The sequence below is a fragment of the Ranitomeya imitator genome, chromosome 6, assembly GCF_032444005.1.
Source record: "Ranitomeya imitator isolate aRanImi1 chromosome 6, aRanImi1.pri, whole genome shotgun sequence".
Lineage (NCBI taxonomy): Eukaryota > Metazoa > Chordata > Amphibia > Anura > Dendrobatidae > Ranitomeya > Ranitomeya imitator.
Window position 1 is genome coordinate 5,680,110 of NC_091287.1, and position 22,952 is coordinate 5,703,061.

General features: G+C 47.7%; 1 protein-coding gene across 1 annotated transcript in view; it reads left to right on the forward strand.

Annotated features, from left to right (window-relative positions):
* The window catches only part of OBSCN (obscurin, cytoskeletal calmodulin and titin-interacting RhoGEF), a 655,700-nt gene that overhangs the window by 337,596 nt on the left and 295,152 nt on the right, over positions 1-22,952 (forward strand). Inside the window, exons 65-69 of the mRNA XM_069730488.1 lie at positions 276-554; positions 962-1,037; positions 12,991-13,112; positions 17,963-18,160; positions 22,517-22,561. Coding sequence (XP_069586589.1) covers positions 276-554; positions 962-1,037; positions 12,991-13,112; positions 17,963-18,160; positions 22,517-22,561 — 720 coding nt within the window. The remainder of the gene's footprint in view (positions 1-275; positions 555-961; positions 1,038-12,990; positions 13,113-17,962; positions 18,161-22,516; positions 22,562-22,952) is intronic.

Below are 22,952 nucleotides of genomic sequence, written 5' to 3' on the forward strand. Positions count from 1 at the left end.
GAGTATAAGGGGCGTGGTCTCATCATTAGATCAGTGATGTCATCACTGGGGGTGGGGCTGAAAACCTCTCACATGTATACAGGCAGGTTGTCAGCAGTGATAGATGAGGGGCGGGGCTGGAGTATAAGGGGCGTGGTCTCATCATATCAGTGATGTCATCACCGGGGGCGGGGCTGACAACCTCTCACACATGATATACTGGCTGGTTGTCAGCAGTGATAGTTGGTGCTGTGACAACCTCAGTCATGATGACACATTAATGTCTCTCTCTCTAGCCCCCATCTTTATCACAGAGCTCCAGAATCAGGAGGTGCAGGACGGGTATCCAGTCAGCTTTGATTGCATTGTGATTGGGAAACCGATGCCGACCGTTCGTTGGTTCAAGGATGGAAAAGTGATAGAAGAAGACGACCATTATATGATCAATGAGGACCAGGAGGGCTGCCACCAGCTCATCATCACCGCCGTGGTGCCGACAGACATGGGCGTCTACAGGTGTCTGGCTGAGAACCGCATGGGAGTGGCCTCCACCAAGGCGGAGCTCCGGGTGGACAGTGAGTATGAGCACAAAACTGCACTAAAACTACTTCACCTGCACGAAGAATCCCAACAGATGAGGCCAGAGACGGAGCAGAGATAACGGTGAGGGATCCTCCGCCCATCAGGATCAGTAATGTGTGCTTTGTAGAGGGGCTCAGGCGCGTGACCTGGGGGGATGTTCACTGAGCTCAGGATCCACGGCAGGAGACAATATTTTGTCCCAGTGAGCAGATTTGTAAGCAGCAATATTACATCACATTCTGTTCTGTTACATTACGACTCTGTGCTGTATATTATACATTATACTAGTGGTAGGGCTTCTATCTTCAGCTAATGATTGGTCAGTTGCAGATATGCCCCGCCCCTGAGGAGTCTGTCATTGGCTGACCTGCTTACTCTTGTCTGATTCTCTGTGTTTTAGTGACCAGTTCAGACTATGACACAGCGGAGGCCACCGAGACATCATCTTACTTCAGCGCCCAGGGATACGCATCCAGGTAACGCCATGAGAAATGATGATATATATTATGCAGAACATTATATATATGTATATACTGCTTACGGCTGTCCACCCTCAGTTCATTATACCATTATATCAGTGATGTCATCACCGGGGGCGGGGCACATGTATACAGGCAGGTTGTCAGCAGTGATAGATGTGGGTGAGGCTGGAGTATAAGGGGTGTGGTCTCATCATATCAGTGATGTCATCACCGAGGGCGGGGCTGATAACCTCTCACATGTGTACAGGCAGGTTGTCAGCAGTGATAGATGAGGGGCGGGGCTGGAGTATAAGGGGCGTGGTCTCATCATTATATCAGTGATGTCATCACCGGGGGCGGGGCTGATATCCTCTCACATGTATACAGGTAGGTTGTCAGCAGTGATCGATGGGGGCGGGGCTGGAGTATAAGGGGTGTGGTCTCATATCAGTGATGTCATCACCGGGGGCAGGTTGTCAGCAGTGATGGGCCGCGGGCACCTGATCCTCCCATAATCTCGAGGTTTCCTCTGCAAATGTAGGATCCGGCCTCTTCCTTTACATCAGGGGGAACCTTTGTCAAACAACGTCCAGCTGTAGGTTTTCTAAAGAATTTAGATCCGTCTCCATTACTAACCTCTGGACTTAATCAGCTGCCATTACCAAGGTGACATCGACCTCTTTTCAGGCCAGTAATATCATCTGTCTGTTTAGCCTTTGCTGGCTTTTGAATGTAAGGAGGACCCCACGATAATATTTTTGGGGGGTCTCCCATATAATAACCTGTAAAAACTAAGCAAGCAGCTGTGAGCCTACAGTATATTAATAGCCTGGGAACATTTATGGCTATTGGCCCTTTTCCCAGATTATTAATATCAGGCCCGGTGGCTTTCCCTCTGCTGGTTAAAAAAGTTACATGAGAGCCTCCGCCATTTTTAAAAATAATTTGTTTTACACACGATGTACAGAGCAGGTGTTGAATACAACTCTCATCATTGTCGCATGGTCGCGCTGATCTCAGCAGCTGGTGCTTGGGAACAGCGTGAACTGTACCGCTTTACACCGGTGCCGCTACGTGTCACACGGAAGCCACATCAATGTGACACCCAGACACAGACAGCAAACAGATACATTGGTGGCTCAGGAAGGTCACACACAGACATACGGACTACAGATCTCAGCAGCTTTTCAGTATAGGAATCAAAAGAGCATGTGAAGAAGGCCTAAGAAAGGGAGTCTGTCCTGCGGAGAAGAGATTAGTGTGTAGAAGTGGTTCTGACAATCAGATCATTACTGCAGGATGAAATTACATCATGTCTTATCCTCCAGGTCTTTTATTAAATAAAATACTTTACATGACAATAACTGTGATACATTACAAATAAAACACAACAGAACAGAACATAAGAGCAAAGCTCCAATCAGACGACAACAAACGACAAAAGCCACAAAGTAATAACCGGAAATGGAACCAAAATGGAGAAAGTTCATGACCTACAAATCAGGGACAAGAAAGAAAAATTCCACTAACATAAAAAAAAGCAAAACTAAAAGACAACAAACAAAATACTCATAACTTACGTGAATACCTGTAAAAAATTATAAATAATAAATAGTATAAAATCATGTAAGACCCCCGGCCCAGCTTCATTCATACTACTATATACAACCCCAACTACATTCATACCGTCCTATATACAATATTATATACAATATATACACTATAAACACATTATACTAAACCAAACACTATACAACACCGCAAACACAACAAAACCCTGCTGGTCCCACTGCCGAACCTTACAGCCCCCCTTACACCACCACATTCACCCTACAACAAACCTAAACACAACACAGTGTACAAAATAACATTTGGTTTGTTTTTTTATTATTATTTTTTTATTATTTTTATTTATTTTTTAAATTTTTTTAAAATATATACAGTGGGGCAAAAAAGTATTTAGTCAGTCAGCAATAGTGCAAGTTCCACCACTTAAAAAGATGAGAGGTGTCTGTAATTTACATCATAGGTAGACCTCAACTATGGGAGACAAACTGAGAAAAAAAAATCCAGAAAATCACATTGTCTGTTTTTTTATCATTTTTTTGGCATTTTAAGGTGGAAAATTAGTATTTGGTCAGAAACAAACAATCAAGATTTCTGGCTCTCACAGACCTGTAACTTCTTCTTTAAGAGGCTCCTCTTTCCTCCACTCATTACCTGTAGTAATGGCTCCTGTTTAAACTTGTTATCAGTATAAAAAGACACCTGTGCACACCCTCAAACAGTCTGACTCCAAACTCCACTATGGTGAAGACCAAAGAGCTGTCAAAGGACATCAGAAACAAAATTGTAGCCCTGCACCAGGCTGGGAAGACTGAATCTGCAATAGCCAACCAGCTTGGAGTGAAGAAATCAACAGTGGGAGCAATAATTAGAAAATGGAAGACATACAAGACCACTGATAATCTCCCTCGATCTGGGGCTCCACGCAAAATCCCACCTCGTGGGGTCAGAATGATCACAAGAACGGTGAGCAAAAATCCCAGAACCACGCGGAGGGACCTAGTGAATGAACTGCAGAGAGCTGGGACCAATGTAACAAGGCCTACCATAAGTAACACACTACGCCACCATGGACTCAGATCCTGCAGTGCCAGACATGTCCCACTGCTTAAGCCAGTACATGTCCGGGCCCGTCTGAAGTTTGCTAGAGAGCATTTGGATGATCCAGAGGAGTTTTGGGAGAATTTCCTATGGTCTGATGAAACCAAACTGGAACTGTTTGGTAGAAACACAACTTGTCGTGTTTGGAGGAAAAAGAATACTGAGTTGCATCCATCAAACACCATACCTACTGTAAAGCATGGTGGTAGAAACATCATGCTTTGGGGCTGTTTCTCTGCAAAGGGGCCAGGACGACTGATCCGGGTACATGAAAGAATGAATGGGGCCATGTATCGTGAGATTTTGAGTGCAAACCTCCTTCCATCAGCAAGGGCATTGAAGATGAAACGTGGCTGGTTCTTTCAACATGACAATGATCCAAAGCACACCGCCAGGGCAACGAAGGAGTGGCTTCGTAGAAGCATTTCAAGGTCCTGGAGTGGCCTAGCCAGTCTCCAGATCTCAACCCTATAGAAAACCTTTGGAGGGAGTTGAAAGTCCGTGTTGCCAAGTGAAAAGCCAAAAACATCACTGCTCTAGAGGAGATCTGCATGGAGGAATGGGCCAACATACCAACAACAGTGTGTGGCAACCTTGTGAAGACTTACAGAAAACGTTTGACCTCTGTCATTGCCAACAAAGGATATATTACAAAGTATTGAGATGAAATTTTGTTTCTGACCAAATACTTATTTTCCACCATAATATGCAAAAAAAATGTTAAAAAAACAGACAATGTGATTTTCTAGATTTTTTTTTTCTCAGTTTGTCTCCCATAGTTGAGGTCTACCTATGATGTAAATTACAGACGCCTCTCATCTTTTTAAGTGGTGGAACTTGCACTATTGCTGACTGACTAAATACTTTTTTGCCCCACTGTATACACACACCTACTCTAACTATCCCGCCACCCCTGATCCAGCTCTGGCCACAAAGTTCAGGAATCATCCGAGCTAGGATCAGGCCCCAAAATTTTTCCCCAGGCGGGGCCTGGGCCAGGCCAGATCAGTCTCTTATCACCGCCGTTGAACCCCCCATTCCCACCACCCAACCTAACTAAGACCCTCTATTATACACACTATATACAATATATACAATACACTATATACAATATATACATAAACCAACATCACAAAACACAACCTACATTCTCACCACCCGAGGCTCAAGTTCGATGCCTGCAAACCTTCTATTCAGGGAACAGAAATACAAACCAAAAATCTAGGGGGTAAAGACATCAGCCCAACACCAGGATATAGGAGCGCTAACGGACTAAGGCACCCTGAAGGAGAAACCCCTCCAGAGATGGGCCGCCCTCCGGGCACCCAGTCTTTCGCACTCCAGAGAACGCACCTTCACCAGGGCACCTAGGATGCTGCTACAAACTTCATCTACATGGAGGATTTTACTCTGCGTCAAAACTAAAACTCATGCGTTCCACGTGAAGTACCTGACCACTGCGCTGACTAAGAATAAAGTGGCTCGGTCCCTTCTCCCGAGGTCTCTGAACGCTCCATAGACCCACTCGGCATAGGACAGAGTGGCCAGCCGCGGCCAACCAATGGAAGCGCCCACCCTGTTGTACACCTAAAGGGACAATGAAGCAGGAAGTGCTCCATGCTTTCCAGCATGGTAGCGCAAGCCTCACGGGGACAATTCTTGTCCACGGAGCTCCTGTGCTTCAAATTGTCCCTCACATACAACTTACCTTGGAAGCAGCGCCAAGTCAAGTCCCAATATTTCTTGGGGATCCTGCTAGAATTTAACAAACTCAACCCAAACTCTAGATCCCGACTCGGGCAGTCCTTGAGGACCAATGGTCTCTGAAAATGCGAAAGCAAGACCCGCATGTCGAGGAGTTTCCTCGGGAGGGACCTCACTTCCCACATTCCCAGACCCCACCGACGCATCATTTTCAGAACCAGGGTAACATAAGCCGGGAGATGCCCGTGCGGTGTGCGAAGATCCTTCAATCTTCCCCCTGTTTCCCATTCCTGGAAGAAAGGCTGAAACCATCCTTTGCAGGAGAATACCCACGGAGGAGCCCTCTCTTTCCAGAGGTTTGCCACGTTAACTTTCAAAAAGGTGTTCACTAGAAACACCACGGGGTTCACCATATTCAACCCCCCTAGTCTCCTCGTGCGATAAGTGACCTCCCGTTTGACTAGGTTTAGTCTATTCCCCCATAACATCTGGAAGAGCAGACTGTAGACCCGTGTCCAGAGAGGCTCCGGCAAGACACAGACCCCGCCCAGGTAGATTAGCTACTTCTGACATCACCACCATCGCCTCCTCTTGCGAAGAAACAAAGACGGTAACGTCGTCCGCGTAGGCCACTACCCTCAGGATAGCCTCTGGCGCCAACCCGCCCATCCTCACCCCCGCCAACGGACCACAATCAACCCTTCTGCGTAAAGCAAAGGGCTAAGAGGGCAGCCCTGGCGGACACCAGATCCCACCCCGAAAGGTTGTCCAATCCACCCGTTTACCAGAGGGAAAGTCTCAGCCCCTGCGTATAAGGTCTTAAGCCAGTCCACAAACCCTCCAGGCAGACCATACCTCAAAAGAGTGGACCAGAGGTACTCGTGGTCGACCCGATCAAAGGCTTTTGCCTGATCCAGGGTCAGCAAGAACCCCTTCCAAAGGCCTGCCCTGCCCCGCTCCACGGCCTCTCGGACACCCAGAACAGCACTGAAAGTGCTACGGCCAGGAACGCAACAGTGCTGGGCCTCCGAAAGGAGCCGTGGCGCAAACTTCACCAGCCTGTTGAAGAGTATCTTAGCCAAAACCTTCCTGTCCACATTGAGAAGTGATATGGGACGCCAATTCTCAATGCGTGACGGATCCTTACCCTTTGACAAAATGATCAAAGCCGACCTCCTTAATGATCTCGGCAGAGTGCCCGAGGAGAGACACTCATTAAACACCTGAGTCAAGAGGGGGACCAAGGAGTCCCTAAAGGTCTTAAAGAACTCGGATGTTAAGCCATCCGGACCTGGCGATTTTTTTGGGCCGGAGCCCATCGATCGCCAGTCTCACTTCCTCTTCTTTGATCGCTTCTGTCAAACCGCCCAGCGAGAGGTCAGCCCCTGGCTCTGGAACAGCTTCAGCCAGGAAAGCCGACATCCTGTCACGATCCAGTTCCTTCCTTCCCAAGAGGTGCGAGTAGTATGAACTGACGACCTCCAAGATCCCTGATCTGGACCTTCTCAGGGATCCCGTACTGTCCATCAACCCTGTCACTATCTTACTATTCACTGACATCTTGCAGCTTCTGTAAGGGTCGGGTGAGTAGTACTTCCCGTAGTCCCTCTCAAAAACCAAAGATGCGTGCCTATCGTACTGACTCCTCTTTAGCAAGGATTTCACACTGGAGATCGCCTCGCGGCTACCCCCAGTCGAGACAAGATGCTCGAGTTTCCTCCTCAGGCTCTGATACAGGCGATCCCTGTTCAGGCTTCTGAGGTTCGAGAGTTGCCGGAAGAATCTCGCCACCCGATGTTTGAACATCTCCCACCACTCAGACTTAGTGTTACTTAGGCCCAGCAGCGGTACCTGGCTCTGAAGAAATTCCTCAAAGGACCGTCTTACAGCTTCTTCCTCAAGGAGTGACGAATTCAGCTTCCAATAACCTCTTCCCATCCGAGGGGTCTCTGTAACGCTCAGAGAAAACATAATCAAACAGTGATCGGAGAATTCCACCTCCACAACCGACAACGGCGAGGAGACGGCCTCCTCCTTCAAATAAAACCTGTCTATCCTAGACCTGCACTGACTACCTCTAAAAAAGGTGAACCCCGCGTGGCCTGTGTTGTGCCGGATGTGGACATCCACCAGGCGTGCCTCACTTACTATCCTATTTAGCGCGACGCAATCTTAAGCCAGCCGGTCTCCGGAACCTACTCTATCACAGGGTCTCATGACGTTGTTGAAATCCCCTCCAAAGACCACCTGCCGGCTCGAAAATAAGAAAGGTTTGATCTTCATGAAGAGACACTTGCGGTCCCACTTGGACTGGGGACCGTAGATGTTAATGAGCCGAAGCTCCTGTCCCCCCATGGAGACATCTAGGATCAAGCATCTCCCCATTTCTAACTTGATCAATCGTCTGCATTCAACCGCTGCGGTCTTAAAAAGGACCGCCACCCCGCTATACGGCTTGGCCGCAAGAGACCAGTAGGAGGGCCCGTGCCTCCACTCCCGCCTTGCCTTATGCATGGTTGATAGGTCGGTCAACCTGGTCTCCTGCAAAAACAAAATGTCGGCGTCAAGTTGGCCGAGAAAATGAAAGGCCATGTACCTTGCCGCTTCTGACTTTATGCTGGCAACATTAATGGTTGCCAGCGTCAACGGGGTGGGTGCCGCCATCATGATTGATTGAATTAGATAGCCTTTTTCTTCCCACCCCCAACAGTTTCACCCGCTTCCTCTGACAATGATGAGTTTTTAGTGCGCTTAAGACAAACAGACTCATCCATTCTCTCCTTACATACACTCTGGCCCTTGTCTGGTGGTCCTGAGGTAGTCCCCCCCCCCCAGAAGGCTTTGTATTTGCCCCCTGAGAAGAAGACCCAGCGACCTCCTGAGCCCCAACAACCTTGTCCGCAACCTCCGGCCCCGGGTCCCCATCGTCCCCCTCAGGAGGGGAGTCCTGGAGGGCCCGGAACCGGTTAGAGAGATCCACCAGAGGGGGGGGCGGCTGGACCTTCCAATGGCACCTGGATCAGGGCTACGGAGTCAGAGGGGTCGCACTCCAAGGAGGAGGCTCGAGGCCCGGACCCCCTCTTATCCTTAGTTGTTTTCCTGTTACCCTTTTTCTTTTGCTGTGACCACTCGCCCTCTCCCTCATCCAGACTGTCACCGGATGAAGGTTCCTGGGCAAACATGGCGTCATTTTGCTCCTCCCTTTCAAGTCTCTTGACTTCCTCGCTCAATTCGCTGTCTTTAGGATCCTCAGCTGCAAGTGAAGCACCCGGGTCAGAGTTTAGGGTCATTACTCCCTGCCCCCTGTTCCCATGGCGCTGCTCGTGCCGCCTGATATTGGATGGCGGCAGCCTGCTCCTCACCGGTTCCCTGCCTCCTCCGCCTCTGCTGGTCCCTTCACCGGCGAGATTGGTCCCGGCTTTCGCCTGTCCCGCACTCGCCGCTCTCAGGACCGCATTGGCAAAGGAACGCGGACAGCGACTGAACGGGTGACCGAGGTCACCACACAAGTTACACCTAATCCTGCCACAGGTAGCAGCAAGATGGCCGAGGTCCCCACACAGTGCGCATTTCTGGGTGGTACACTGCGCACTGAAGTGTGTGGGGCTGCCGCACCTGTGACAGACCTTAGGCTGCCCCCGGTAGAAAATCAAGATCCTGTCCCTCCCCAAAAATGTTGAGGAAGGGATATGGGTAACGGTGTTTCCTGAAACCTTCAATTTCACCATGAAGGTCCAGGCTCCTGACCAGATACCATGCTCATCGAGGGTCTTCTCGGGAATACCGACGATGTCGCCGTATCGTCCAACCCAGGTGGAGATGTTGACACAGGAAAGTGACTCGTTACTGGTCAAAACGGTCACCTTCCTGACTGAGTTCTGGCGGGATATTGCTACAGCGAGGAAACCCCGCCATTCGGGGCTACCCCAAGCCAACTCGTGGCGAGACCAGAAAAGCTCAAGGCCCTCCGGTCTCACGAAGCTGACATCGAAATAGGAGGTCCCATAGGGATGGATCAAGGCAAAGATGTCATATGCCGCGAAGCCCATCCCCAGCAGGTGCTCAGCAACCTTTGACCGATCAGGACAGGCATCCTTGCTTATCCGCTGGAGACGGGCCACATTCCTACGGTTACTCCTCTGCCCCGGTGTCGGCAGAGACCAGACAGTCTCTGCCCCTCTATCTCGGAAGGCGGAAAGACCGTGTCTCTATCCAGAAAGACAGATCAACCTCCCTCCCCTCTACATTGATGGAACTCTCCCCTCTCCTCAGGGCGTCCAGGAAGCGCTGCTGCAAGTCACCATCCTCAGGGTCACCAGACAAGGGCGCACTACTACCCCCAGCAGTGACAGCTCCTGAATAGCTTGGGGCTGAAGCCCCCGCCACCGCTGGGGGGGCAGCGGGACCACTACCTGCTTCCCCTCCACCAACACCAGTAATGCTCTCCTCATTCACTCCACCACTACTCCCATCATTTGCAACACCACTACTCCCATCATTCACTCCACCACTACTCCCACCATTCACTCCACCACTACTCCCACCATTCACTCCACCACTACTCCCATCATTCACTCCACCACTACTCCCATCATTCACTCCATCACTACCATTCACTCCACCACTACTCCCATCATTCACTCCAGCACTACTCCCATCATTCACTCCACCACTACTCCCATCATTCACTCCACCACTACTCCCATCATTCACTCCACCACTACTCCCACCATTCACTCCACTACTACTCCCATCATTCACTCCACCACTACTCCCATCATTCACTCCACCACTACTCCCATCATTCACTCCACCACTACTCCCATCATTCACTCCACTACTACTCCCATCATTCCCCTTACCATTGCCACCACTTCCCGTCACTTTATTACCAGTATTCTCACCACCATTTGTCCCAGTGTTCTCTGCACCTTCCACAGTCACACCCATTCCTTCCTCACTTGTGTCTGGCTTCTCTGCACTCACACCTGCTGGACCGGGGGAGGGGTGCAGCACCACACCCGGTTTCCCTTGATTGGTGCTGTGTTGTGTCTCTGGAGCGCCCTGCCCCCCTACTGCAGCAGTTTGTATTTTATTATTCTGGGCCCGCTGCTTGTTGGGGGGCGCCGCCTGCCCCGCACCCACAGACTTCGGGGTCCTGGTGTCACGTTTGGGCGCTGGAGCGCTCTGTCCCCCCGTCGCAGCAGGGCGCCCAGTGTTCCCTGCAGTTGATTTTTCCTGCTTTTTTTTTGTCCTTTTTGGACTCGCTGCTCCCCTGTCGCAGCCGCGTGCCTCTTCTCTGCTGAGGCGCACTGCGCCCCTGTCACAACAGTGCGCCCCCCTTTCGCCGCACCAAGTCTCTCGGACCTGCCCCCCACAGCCCCGGCGTCGGCCGGCTCAGCCGTAGCGAGCAGGGATGGAGTCTGCCCACACCGTCCCCCTTTCGCAACGGCGTGGACATCCCCCTCGCCCCCCTCAGCCCCGGTGATAACCGGCTTAGCTGCAGAGGGCAGGGAGGGAAACTCCTCGGGGTCCCCTATGTCCGGCGCCGTGAGTACCACCACAGCCTCGCCCCCTGCACTGTTCCCCGCACAGACGGCAGCACCGCCGGACGTCCTCCTCCTCTCCCCACCTTGCCTATGCCCCGGACCCACTGCAGAGCCCGTGCCTTTAGGTTTGGTGGGGTTTACACAGGAGGCGGTAGGTGTAACATCATCCATCAGTACATATCTGTAACTCACCACCTCCCGTGCGGTCTCCTTCGTCTTCTTCCTCTTCTTGGATTCCTCTGCTGGCTCGTCCTCACCAAAGGAAAAGCGGTCCAGGTTCACTGGAGACTCCAGCTGTCGGATCTCCTCTAGCAGACCGCCCTCCTCCTCTTCCTCCTCTAGCAGACCACCCTCCTCCTCTTCCTCCTCTAGCAGACCACCCTCCTCCTCTTCCTCCACTAGCAGACCGCCCTCCTCCTCTTCCTCCTCTAGCAGACCACCCTCCTCCTCTTCCTCCTCTAGCAGACCGCCCTCCTCCTCTTCCTCCTCTAGCAGACCGCCCTCCTCCTCTTCCTCCTCTAGCAGACCACCCTCCTCCTCTTCCTCCTCTAGCAGACCACCCTCCTCCTCTTCCTCCACTAGCAGACCGCCCTCCTCCTCTTCCTCCTCTAGCAGACCACCCTCCTCCTCTTCCTCCACTAGCAGACCGCCCTCCTCCTCTTCCTCCTCTAGCAGACCACCCTCCTCCTCTTCCTCCTCTAGCAGACCACCCTCCTCCTCTTCCTCCTCTAGCAGACCACCCTCCTCCTCTTCCTCCTCTAGCAGACCACCCTCCTCATCTTCCTCCTCTAGCAGACCACCCTCCTCCTCTTCCTCCTCTAGCAGACCACCCTCCTCCTCTTCCTCCACTAGCAGACCGCCCTCCTCCTCTTCCTCCTCTAGCAGACCGCCCTCCTCCTCTTCCTCCTCTAGCAGACCGCCCTCCTCCTCTTCTTCCTCTAGCAGACCGCCCTCCTCCTCTTCTTCCTCTAGCAGACCGCCCTCCTCCTCTTCCTCCGCTGACACTCCAGCCTGTGCTGTCGGAGTCCTCTGCCGTGCCGGGAGGCCGCTCCCCTGTTGTCGGCTCTGCGACTCACTCTCCCGGCTGGTTCCAGCTTGTAGGACTCCAGTCACAGCCACGTCGTCCTCCTCCTCCTCCTCGTCGCTTAGGACGCCGGCTGGCGACTCTCCTGAGGTATTTAACCCCTTCATTTCTGAGAACCGCCGCTGGTTCTTAAACCTCTCCAGGAAGGGACCTGCACTTTTCTCAATCCCCTCCCGGAGGAGCACTAACTGGACCACCTCATCTTTGAGGGCTCTGAACCTCTGGGAGGTCGCGGGTTTCTCTTTGTTAGAGGCTTGGGTGTTCAGGACCCGAGCCTCCCGCAGCTCCTCCTTCAGCCCGGTCAGTGCTTTGCCGGCGTCCTCGTACTCACGTAACATGGCGACCACTCGGGAGGAGAAGGTACTCGTGGACTCGCCGGAGCTCGTCTCCCCCAGGATGTTCCTGGGCTCTCCTTCCTGGGGCCTGGGGCGCCCCTGTCTCCCTCTCTGGGCGGACGATGAGCCGTCTCAGGGTTGGTGTAGGTGGGTATGGTTCTTCTCACCCGTCCCGACCTCCTCAGTCCCTCTTGGGCCGGTTGCTGCTGCTGCTCTCTGTCCCCCGCCGGCACAGACCGGGGAACAGAAGCCTGGGAAGCCATGCCGGCCTCCCAGGAAGCCTGCCTCTCCCTGGGGAGAAGAGAGGCCGACTCTGGGCCTCCTGCTGGATTTGCTGGAGCTCACAAGACAGGTGCTGCTCCTAGCAGGGTGTGGCTGATTGTGGGCACCTATCCTCCAGTCACCTCCAGAGCTGCACTCACTATTCTGCGGTTACATCAGGTCTTATCCTCCAGTCACCTCCAGATCTGCACTCACTATTCTGCAATTACATCATGTCTTATCCTCCAGTCACCTTCAAGAGCTGCAGTCACTATTCTGCAATTACATCATGTCTCCAGTCACCTTCAGAGCTGCGCTCTCTCTCAGCACGTTGTGTTGGCAGTGATGCCTTCCCTCCCCTTTTGCAGGGAGCAGGAGAGCCTGGAATCGGCCTCAGAGCTGGAGCAGCTGCCGCAGATCCTGGAGGAGCTCCGTGATGTTCTGGTGGCCCCTGGGACCCCTATCGCAAGATTCCAGATCAAAGTGAAAGGTAACACGGCCACAGAGATGTTTTCAGGATTCGATATCTGCAGCTGGAGGACAGAAGAGATCAGCGGCGCCCGAGTGTTTACCTGTCATGTCAGTTTCTCTCTCTTCCTTACTTCATATCTTGTCGCTCTTCCCTTCCTTGTAACTGAACAACATTCCTGCCTGGAAAGAATGATACGATGTGTGGGCCGTCATGTGGATGTTATGATGAGTGATATGATGTGTGGGCGGTCATGTGGATGTAATGATGAGTGATATGATGTGTGGGCCGTCATGTGGATGTAATGATGAGTGATATGATGTGTGGACCGTCATGTGGATGTAATGATGAGTGATATGATGTGTGGACCGTCATGTGGATGTAATGATGAGTGATATGATGTGTGGGCTGTCATGTGGATGTAATGATGAGTGATACGATGTGTGGGCCGTCATGTGGATGTAATGATGAGTGATATGATGTGTGGGCTGTCATGTGGATGTAATGATGAGTGATACGATGTGAGGGCCGTCATGTGGATGTAATGATGAGTGATATGATGTGTGGGCCGTCATGTGGATGTAATGATGAGTGATACGATGTGAGGGTCATCATGTGGATGTAATGATGAGTGATACGATGTGTGGGCCGTCATGTGGATGTAATGTGTTATGACCTGGTGGTTAAGAGGCCACACTGATATGACCTGGTGGCTAAAACGCAACATGGAACGAGCTCTGAGAAGGTGGTATCTCTACTGACCGCAGTCCCTAATCCTAACAACACAACTAGAAATAGCCGTGGGATGTTCCTGACACTCTCTAGACACCTCGTCACAGCCTCAGATATAGCTACCCCTAAAGAAGGAAATAGAAAGCTATCTTGCCTCAGAGAAACCCCGAAAAGGAAAGATAGCCCCCCACAAATATTGACTGTGAAAGGAGAGGGAAATGACGAACTCAGAAATGAAATTAGAATTCAGCAAAGGGAGGCCAAAACTAAACTAGATAGACAGAGAGCAAAGGATACTGTGCGGTCAGTATTAAAAACTACAAAATCCACGCAGAGTTTACAAAAATGAACTCCACACCGACTCACGGTGTGGAGGGGCAAATCTGCTTTCCCAGAGCTTCCAGCTAGCCTGAATAAGACATAGTGACAAGCTGGACAAAAGAGACAAAATGCAAAGCAATAGAGTCCAAACAAATGGGCAAAGAAAACTAGCAAAACTTATCTTTTGCAGACGAGGACTGGCCGTATGAGAAATCCAAGGGAAGAATCAAATCCAACCAAGAACATTGACAGCAGGCATGGACTAAAGCCCAGAGCAGGTTTAAATAACAAACCCAGGCAAGGCGATTAGTGAAGGCAGCTGCTACAGCCACCTAACGGAGCAGCAGTTCCACTCGAAACCACCAGAGGGAGTCCAAGGGCAGAACTCACAAAAATACCATTAGCAACCACAGGAGGGAGCTCCAGAATGGAATTCACAACAGTACCCCCCCCCTTGAGGAGGGGTCACTGAACCCTCACCAGAGCTCCCAGGCCGATCAGGACGAGCCAAATGGAAAGCATGAACCAAATCGGGAGCATGAACATCGGAGGCAACAACCCAAGAATTATCCTCCTGGCCATAACCCTTGCACTTGACCAGATACTGAAGCTTCCGCCTCGAAAAACGAGAATCCAAAATCTTCTCTACCACATATTCCAATTCCCCCTCAACCAACACCGGAGCAGGAGGATCATTGGAGGGAACCATAGGTACCACATATCTCCGCAACAAGGATCTATGGAACACATTATGAATGGAAAAGGAAGCTGGAAGGGCCAAACGAAAAGACACTGGATTGATAATTTTAGAAATCTTATAAGGCCCAATAAAGCGAGGCTTGAACTTAGGGGAAGAAACCTTCATAGGAACATGACGAGAAGACAGCCAGACCAAATCCCCAACACGAAGCCGGGGACCAACACACCGACGACGGTTAGCAAAACGCTGAGCCTTCTCCTGAGACAACGTCAAATTGTCCACCACATGAGTCCAAATTTGCTGCAACCTGTCCACCACGGAATCCACACCAGGACAGTCAGAAGGCTCAAGCTGCCGTGAAGAAAAACGAGGATGAAAACCAAAGTTACAAAAAAAAGGCGAAACCAAGGTAGCCGAACTAGCCCGATTATTAAGGGCAAACTCGGCCAACGGCAAAATGGTCACCCAATCATCCTGATCAGCAGACACGAAGCATCTCAAATAGGTTTCCAAGGTCTGATTGGTTTGCTCCGTTTGGCCATTTGTCTGAGGATGGAATGCAGAAGAAAAAGACAAATCAATGCCCATTCTAGCACAAAAGGACCGCCAAAACCTAGAAACGAACTGGGAACCTCTGTCAGACACAATATTCTCCGGAATACCATGCAAACAAACCACATGCTGAAAAAATAATGGAACCAAATCAGAAGACGAAGGCAACTTAGGCAACGGCACCAAATGGACCATCTTAGAAAACCGGTCACAAACCACCCAGATGACAGACATCTTCTGAGAAACAGGAAGATCAGAAATAAAATCCATGGAAATATGTGTCCAGGGCCTCTCAGGAATAGGCAAAGGCAAAAGCAACCCGCTGGCACGGGAACAGCAAGGCTTAGCCCGAGCACAGGTCCCACAGGACTGCACAAACGAACGCATATCCCGTGACAAGGAAGGCCACCGGAAGGACCTAGCCACCAAATCTCTGGTACCGAAAATCCCAGGGTGACCAGCCAACACCGAACAATGAACCTCAGAAATTACCCTACTAGTCCATCTATCAGGAACAAACAATTTCCCCACAGGACAGCGGTCAGGTTTATCAGCCTGAAACTCCTGAAGTACCCGCCGCAAATCAGGGGAGATGGCAGAAAGAATCACCCCCTCCTTGAGGATCCCAGTCGGCTCAAGAACTCCCGGAGAATTAGGCAAAAAACTCCTAGAAAGGGCATCAGCCTTCACATTCTTAGATCCAGGAATATACGAGACCACAAAATCAAAACGTGAGAAAAACAAAGACCACCGAGCCTGTCTAGGATTCAACCGCTTAGCAGACTCGAGGTAAATCAGATTCTTGTGATCAGTCAAGACCACCACGCGATGCTTGGCTCCCTCAAGCCAATGTCGCCACTCCTCAAATGCCCACTTCATAGCCAACAACTCCCGATTGCCGACATCATATTTACGCTCAGAAGACGAAAATTTTCTGGAGAAGAAGGCACACGGTTTCATCAAAGAGCCATCAGAATTTCTCTGAGACAAAACGGCCCCTGCCCCAATCTCAGAAGCATCAACCTCAACCTGAAAAGGGAGAGAAACATCTGGCTGACGCAACACAGGAGCAGAAGTAAAACGACGTTTAAGCTCCTGAAAGGCCTCAACAGCCGCAGAGGACCAATTCACCACATCAGCGCCCTTCCTCGTCAAATCGGTCAGAGGCTTCACCACACTAGAAAAATTAGCAATAAAGTGACAATAAAAATTGGCAAAGCCTAAAAATTTCTGAAGGCTCTTTACAGATGTAGGTTGAGTCCAATCATGAATGGCCTGGACTTTAACAGGGTCCATTTCAATAGCCGAGGGAGAAAAAAATGAAACCCAAAAAAGAAACCCTCTGAACCCCAAAGAGGCACTTAGACCCCTTCACAAACAACGCATTAGCACGAAGGACCTGAAATACCATCCTAACCTGCTTTACATGAGTCTCCCAATCATCGGAGAAAACCAAAATATCATCCAAATACACAATCATAAATTTATCCAGATAATTCCGGAAGATATCATGCATAAAGGACTGAAATACCGATGGAGCATTAGAGAGCCCGAATGGCATCACAAGATATTCAAAATGGCCTTCGGGCGTATTAAATGCTGTTTTCCATTCATCACCTTGTTTAATACGCACAAGATTATACGCCCCTCGGAGGTCGATTTTAGTAAACCAACTAGCCCCCTTAATCCGAGCAAACAAATCAGAAAGCAAAGGCAACGGATACTGGAATTTGACAGTGATCTTATTGAGAAGGCGGTAATCTATACAGGGTCTCAAGGAGCCATCCTTCTTGGCAACAAAAGAAAATCCCGCTCCCAACGGTGACGAAGACGGGCGAATATGCCCTTTCTGTGTGGGCGGTCATGTGGATGTAATGATGAGTGATATGATGTGAGGGCCGTCATGTGGATGTAATGATGAGTGATATGATGTGTGGGCCGTCATGTGGATGTAATGATGAGTGATACGATGTGTGGGCCGTCATGTGGATGTAATGATGAGTGATACGATGTGTGGGCCGTCATGTGGATGTAATGATGAGTGATAATATGTGTGGGCCGTCATGTGGATGTAATGATGAGTGATATGATGTGTGGGCAGTCATGTGGATGTAATGATGAGTGATACGATGTGTGGGCGGTCATGTGGATGTAATGATGAGTGATATGATGTGAGGGCCGTCATGTGGATGTAATGATGAGTGATACGATGTGTGGGCGGTCATGTGGATGTAATGATGAGTGATACGATGTGAGGGCCGTCATGTGGATATTATGATGAGTGATATGATGTGTGGGCAGTCATGTGGATGTAATGATGAGTGATATGATGTGTGGGCAGTCATGTGGATGTAATGATGAGTGATACGATGTGTGGGCCGTCATGTGGATGTAATGATGAGTGATACGATGTGTGGGAGGTCATGTGGATGTAATGATGAGTGATACAAAGTGTGGGCCGTCATGTGGATGTAATGATGAGTGATATGATGTGTGGGCCGTCATGTGGATGTTATGAGTGATATGATGGGTGGACCGTCAGGTGGATTTAATGATGTCTCTGCAGGCCTTCCTCGCCCGCGGGTGTACTGGTTTAAGGACGGGCAGCCTCTTCACTCCTCAGACAGGATCCTGGTGAACAATAAGAAGAAGGTGCGCTCGCTGGAGATCCTTAATGTGACACGGGAAGACGCCGGCGAATACTCCACATACATCAGTAACTCCTCGGGATCCGCGTACTCTTCTGCCCGGCTGATTGTGAAGGGTACGACTGAGAAATCACCGCGAGCAATACATGTCTGCTCTGTGGGGGCGGGTCCCTAATGGTAGATTAGTAATGTCTGGCGGTTATACAGGGATGGATTAGTAATGTCTGGCGGTTATACAGGGATGGATTAGTAATGTCTCCCGGTTATACAGGGATGGATTAGTAATGTCTGAAGGTTTTCCATGGATAGATTGGTAATGTATGGCGGTTATATGGAAATGGAGTAGTAATTAGCGATGAGCGAGTATACTTGTTGCTCGATTTTTCCAGAGCACGCTCGGATGATCTCCGAGTATTTGTTAGTGTTCAGAGATTTAGTTTTCATCGCAGCAGCTGAATAATTTACAGCTATTAGCCAGGCTGAGTACATGTGGGGGTTGCCTGGTTGCTAGGGAATCCCCACATGTACTCAGCCTGGCTAATAGCGCTAAATTCATTCAGCTACGGCGATGAAAACTAAATCTCCGAACACTAACAAATACTTGGAGATCATCCGAGCGTGCTCTGGAAAAACCGAACAACAAGTACACTCAGTCATCACTAGTAGTAATGTATGGCAGTTATACGCGGATGGATTAGTAATGTATGGCAGTTATACGTGGATGGATTAGTAATGTATGGCAGTTATACGTATATGGATTAGTAATGTATGGCAGTCATACGTGGATGGATTAGTAATGTATGGCAGTTATAGGTATATGGATTAGTAATGTATGGCAGTCATACGTGGATGGATTAGTAATGTATGGCAGTTATACAGGTATAGATTAGTTATGTATGGCAGTTATACGTATATGGATTAGTAATGTATGGCAGTTATAGGTATATGGATTAGTAATGTATGGCAGTTATACGTGGATGGATTAGTAATGTATGGTGGTTATACATGGATGGATTAGTAATGTATGGCAGTTATAGGTATATGGATTAGTAATGTATGGCAGTCATACGTGGATGGATTAGTAATGTATGGCAGTTATACAGGTATAGATTAGTTATGTATGGCAGTTATACGTATATGGATTAGTAATGTATGGCAGTTATAGGTATATGGATTAGTAATGTATGGCAGTCATACGTGGATGGATTAGTAATGTATGGCAGTTATACGTGGATGGATTAGTAATGTATGGCAGTTATAGGTATATGGATTAGTAATGTATGGCAGTCATACGTGGATGGATTAGTAATGTATGGCAGTTATACGTGGATGGATTAGTAATGTATGGAAGTTATACATGGATGGATGGATTAGTTATGTATGGCAGTTATACAGGTATAGATTAGTTATGTATGGCAGTTATACGTATATGGATTAGTAATGTATGGCAGTTATAGGTATATGGATTAGTAATGTATGGCAGTTATACGTGGATGGATTAGTAATGTATGGTGGTTATACATGGATGGATTAGTAATGTATGGCAGTTATAGGTATATGGATTAGTAATGTATGGCAGTCATACGTGGATGGATTAGTAATGTATGGCAGTTATATGTGGATGGATTAGTAATGTATGGTGGTTATACATGGATGGATTAGTAATGTATGGCAGTTATAGGTATATGGATTAGTAATGTATGGCAGTCATACGTGGATGGATTACTAATGTATGGCAGTTAAACGTGGATGGATTAGTAATGTATGGCAGTTATACGTGAATGGATTAGTAATGTATGGCAGTTATACGTGGATGGATTAGTAATGTATGGCAGTCATACGTGGATGGATTAGTAATGTATGGCAGTTATACGTGGATGGATTAGTAATGTATAGCAGTTATACGTGGATGAATTAGTAATGTATGGTGGTTATACATGGATGGATTAGTAATGTATGGCAGTCATACGTGGATGGATTAGTAATGTATGGTGGTTATACATGGATGGATTAGTAATGTATGGCAGTTATAGGTATATGGATTAGTAATGTATGGCAGTTATACGTGGATGGATTAGTAATGTATGGCAGTTATACGTGGATGGATTAGTAATGTATGGCAGTTATACGTGGATGGATTAGTAATGTATGGAAGTTATACATGGATGGATGGATTAGTTATGTATGGCAGTTATACAGGTATAGATTAGTTATGTATGGCAGTTATACGTATATGGATTAGTAATGTATGGCAGTTATAGGTATATGGATTAGTAATGTATGGCAGTTATACGTGGATGGATTAGTAATGTATGGTGGTTATACATGGATGGATTAGTAATGTATGGCAGTTATAGGTATATGGATTAGTAATGTATGGCAGTCATACGTGGATGGATTAGTAATGTATAGCAGTTATACGTGGATGGATTAGTAATGTATGGTGGTTATACATGGATGGATTAGTAATGTATGGCAGTTATAGGTATATGGATTAGTAATGTATGGCAGTCATACGTGGATGGATTAGTAATATATGGCAGTTAAACGTGGATGGATTAGTAATGTATGGCAGTTATACGTGGATGGATTAGTAATGTATGGCAGTTATACGTGGATGGATTTGTAATGTATAGCAGTTATACGTGGATGAATTAGTAATGTATGGTGGTTATACATGGATGGATTAGTAATGTATGGCAGTCATACGTGGATGGATTAGTAATGTATTGTGGTTATACATGGATGGATTAGTAATGTATGGCAGTTATAGGTATATGGATTAGTAATGTATGGCAGTTATACGTGGATGGATTAGTAATGTATGGCAGTTATACGTGGATGGATTAGTAATGTATGGCAGTTATACGTGGATGGATTAGTAATGTATGGAAGTTATACATGGATGGATGGATTAGTTATGTATGGCAGTTATACAGGTATAGATTAGTTATGTATGGCAGTTATACGTGGATGGATTAGTAATGTATGGCAGTTATAGGTATATGGATTAGTAATGTATGGAAGTTATACATGGATGGATGGATTAGTTATATATGGCAGTTATACAGGTATAGATTAGTTATGTATGGCAGTTATACTTGGATGGATTAGTAATGTATGGAAGTTATACATGAATAGATTAGTAATGTATGGCAGTTATACGTATATGGATTAGTAATGTATGGCAGTTATAGGTATATGGATTAGTAATGTATGGCAGTTATACGTGGATGGATTAGTAATGTATGGTGGTTATACATGGATGGATTAGTAATGTATGGCAGTTATAGGTATATGGATTAGTAATGTATGGAAGTTATACATGAATAGATTAGTAATGTATGGCAGTTATACGTATATGGATTAGTAATGTATGGCAGTTATAGGTATATGGATTAGTAATGTATGGCAGTTATACGTGGATGGATTAGTAATGTATGGCAGTTATACGTGGATGGATTAGTAATGTATGGCAGTTATACGTGGATGGATTAGTAATGTATGGAAGTTATACATGGATGGATGGATTAGTTATGTATGGCAGTTATACAGGTATAGATTAGTTATGTATGGCAGTTATACGTGGATGGATTAGTAATGTATGGCAGTTATAGGTATATGGATTAGTAATGTATGGAAGTTATACATGGATGGATGGATTAGTTATATATAGCAGTTATACAGGTATAGATTAGTTATGTATGGCAGTTATACTTGGATGGATTAGTAATGTATGGCAGTTATACGTGGATGGATTAGTAATGTATGGTGGTTATACATGGATGGATTAGTAATGTATGGCAGTTATAGGCATATGGATTAGTAATGTATGGCAGTCATACGTGGATGGATTAGTAATGTATGGCAGTTAAACGTGGATGGATTAGTAATGTATGGCAGTTATACGTGGATGGATTAGTAATGTATGGCAGTTATACGTGGATGGATTTGTAATGTATAGCAGTTATACGTGGATGAATTAGTAATGTATGGTGGTTATACATGGATGGATTAGTAATGTATGGCAGTCATACGTGGATGGATTAGTAATGTATGGTGGTTATACATGGATGGATTAGTAATGTATGGCAGTTATAGGTATATGGATTAGTAATGTATGGCAGTTATACGTGGATGGATTAGTAATGTATGGCAGTTATACGTGGATGGATTAGTAATGTATGGCAGTTATACGTGGATGGATTAGTAATGTATGGAAGTTATACATGGATGGATGGATTAGTTATGTATGGCAGTTATACAGGTATAGATTAGTTATGTATGGCAGTTATACGTGGATGGATTAGTAATGTATGGCAGTTATACATGAATAGATTAGTAATGTCTGACGATTATACGGGGATAGTATATTAATGTCTGGTGGTTATACGGGGATGAATTAGTAAGTATGCGGAACGTTTTCCCTGTTCCCTCCTCGTTGATGTCTCTGGTTCCTTATTTGGTTTCAGGTCCAGGCGAACTGCACAAAGAGAAATCTGCTGAGGAGTCCAGAGGTCAGTACTGATGCCTCATACAGACATCGGTGATCCCCAATGTCAGTGAGGCACGAGGCACCTGATGTCTTATAAATATAAGTCTGATGATAGCGGTGATCCCTAATGTCAGAGAGGCACGATTTGTCTGATGCCTCATACATATAACAGTCTGTTGATAGAGGTGATCCCTGATATCAGTGAGGCACGAGGCATCTGATGGCTCCTACCTATAACAGGCTGATGATAGCGGTGATCCCCAATGTCATCGAGGCACGAGGCATCTGATGCCTCCTACATATAAAAGTCTGATGATAGCGGTGATCCCCAATGTCATCGAGGTATGAGGCGCATGATGCCTCCTACATATAACAGTCCGTTGACAGTTCTGATCCCTGATGTCAGCGAGGCA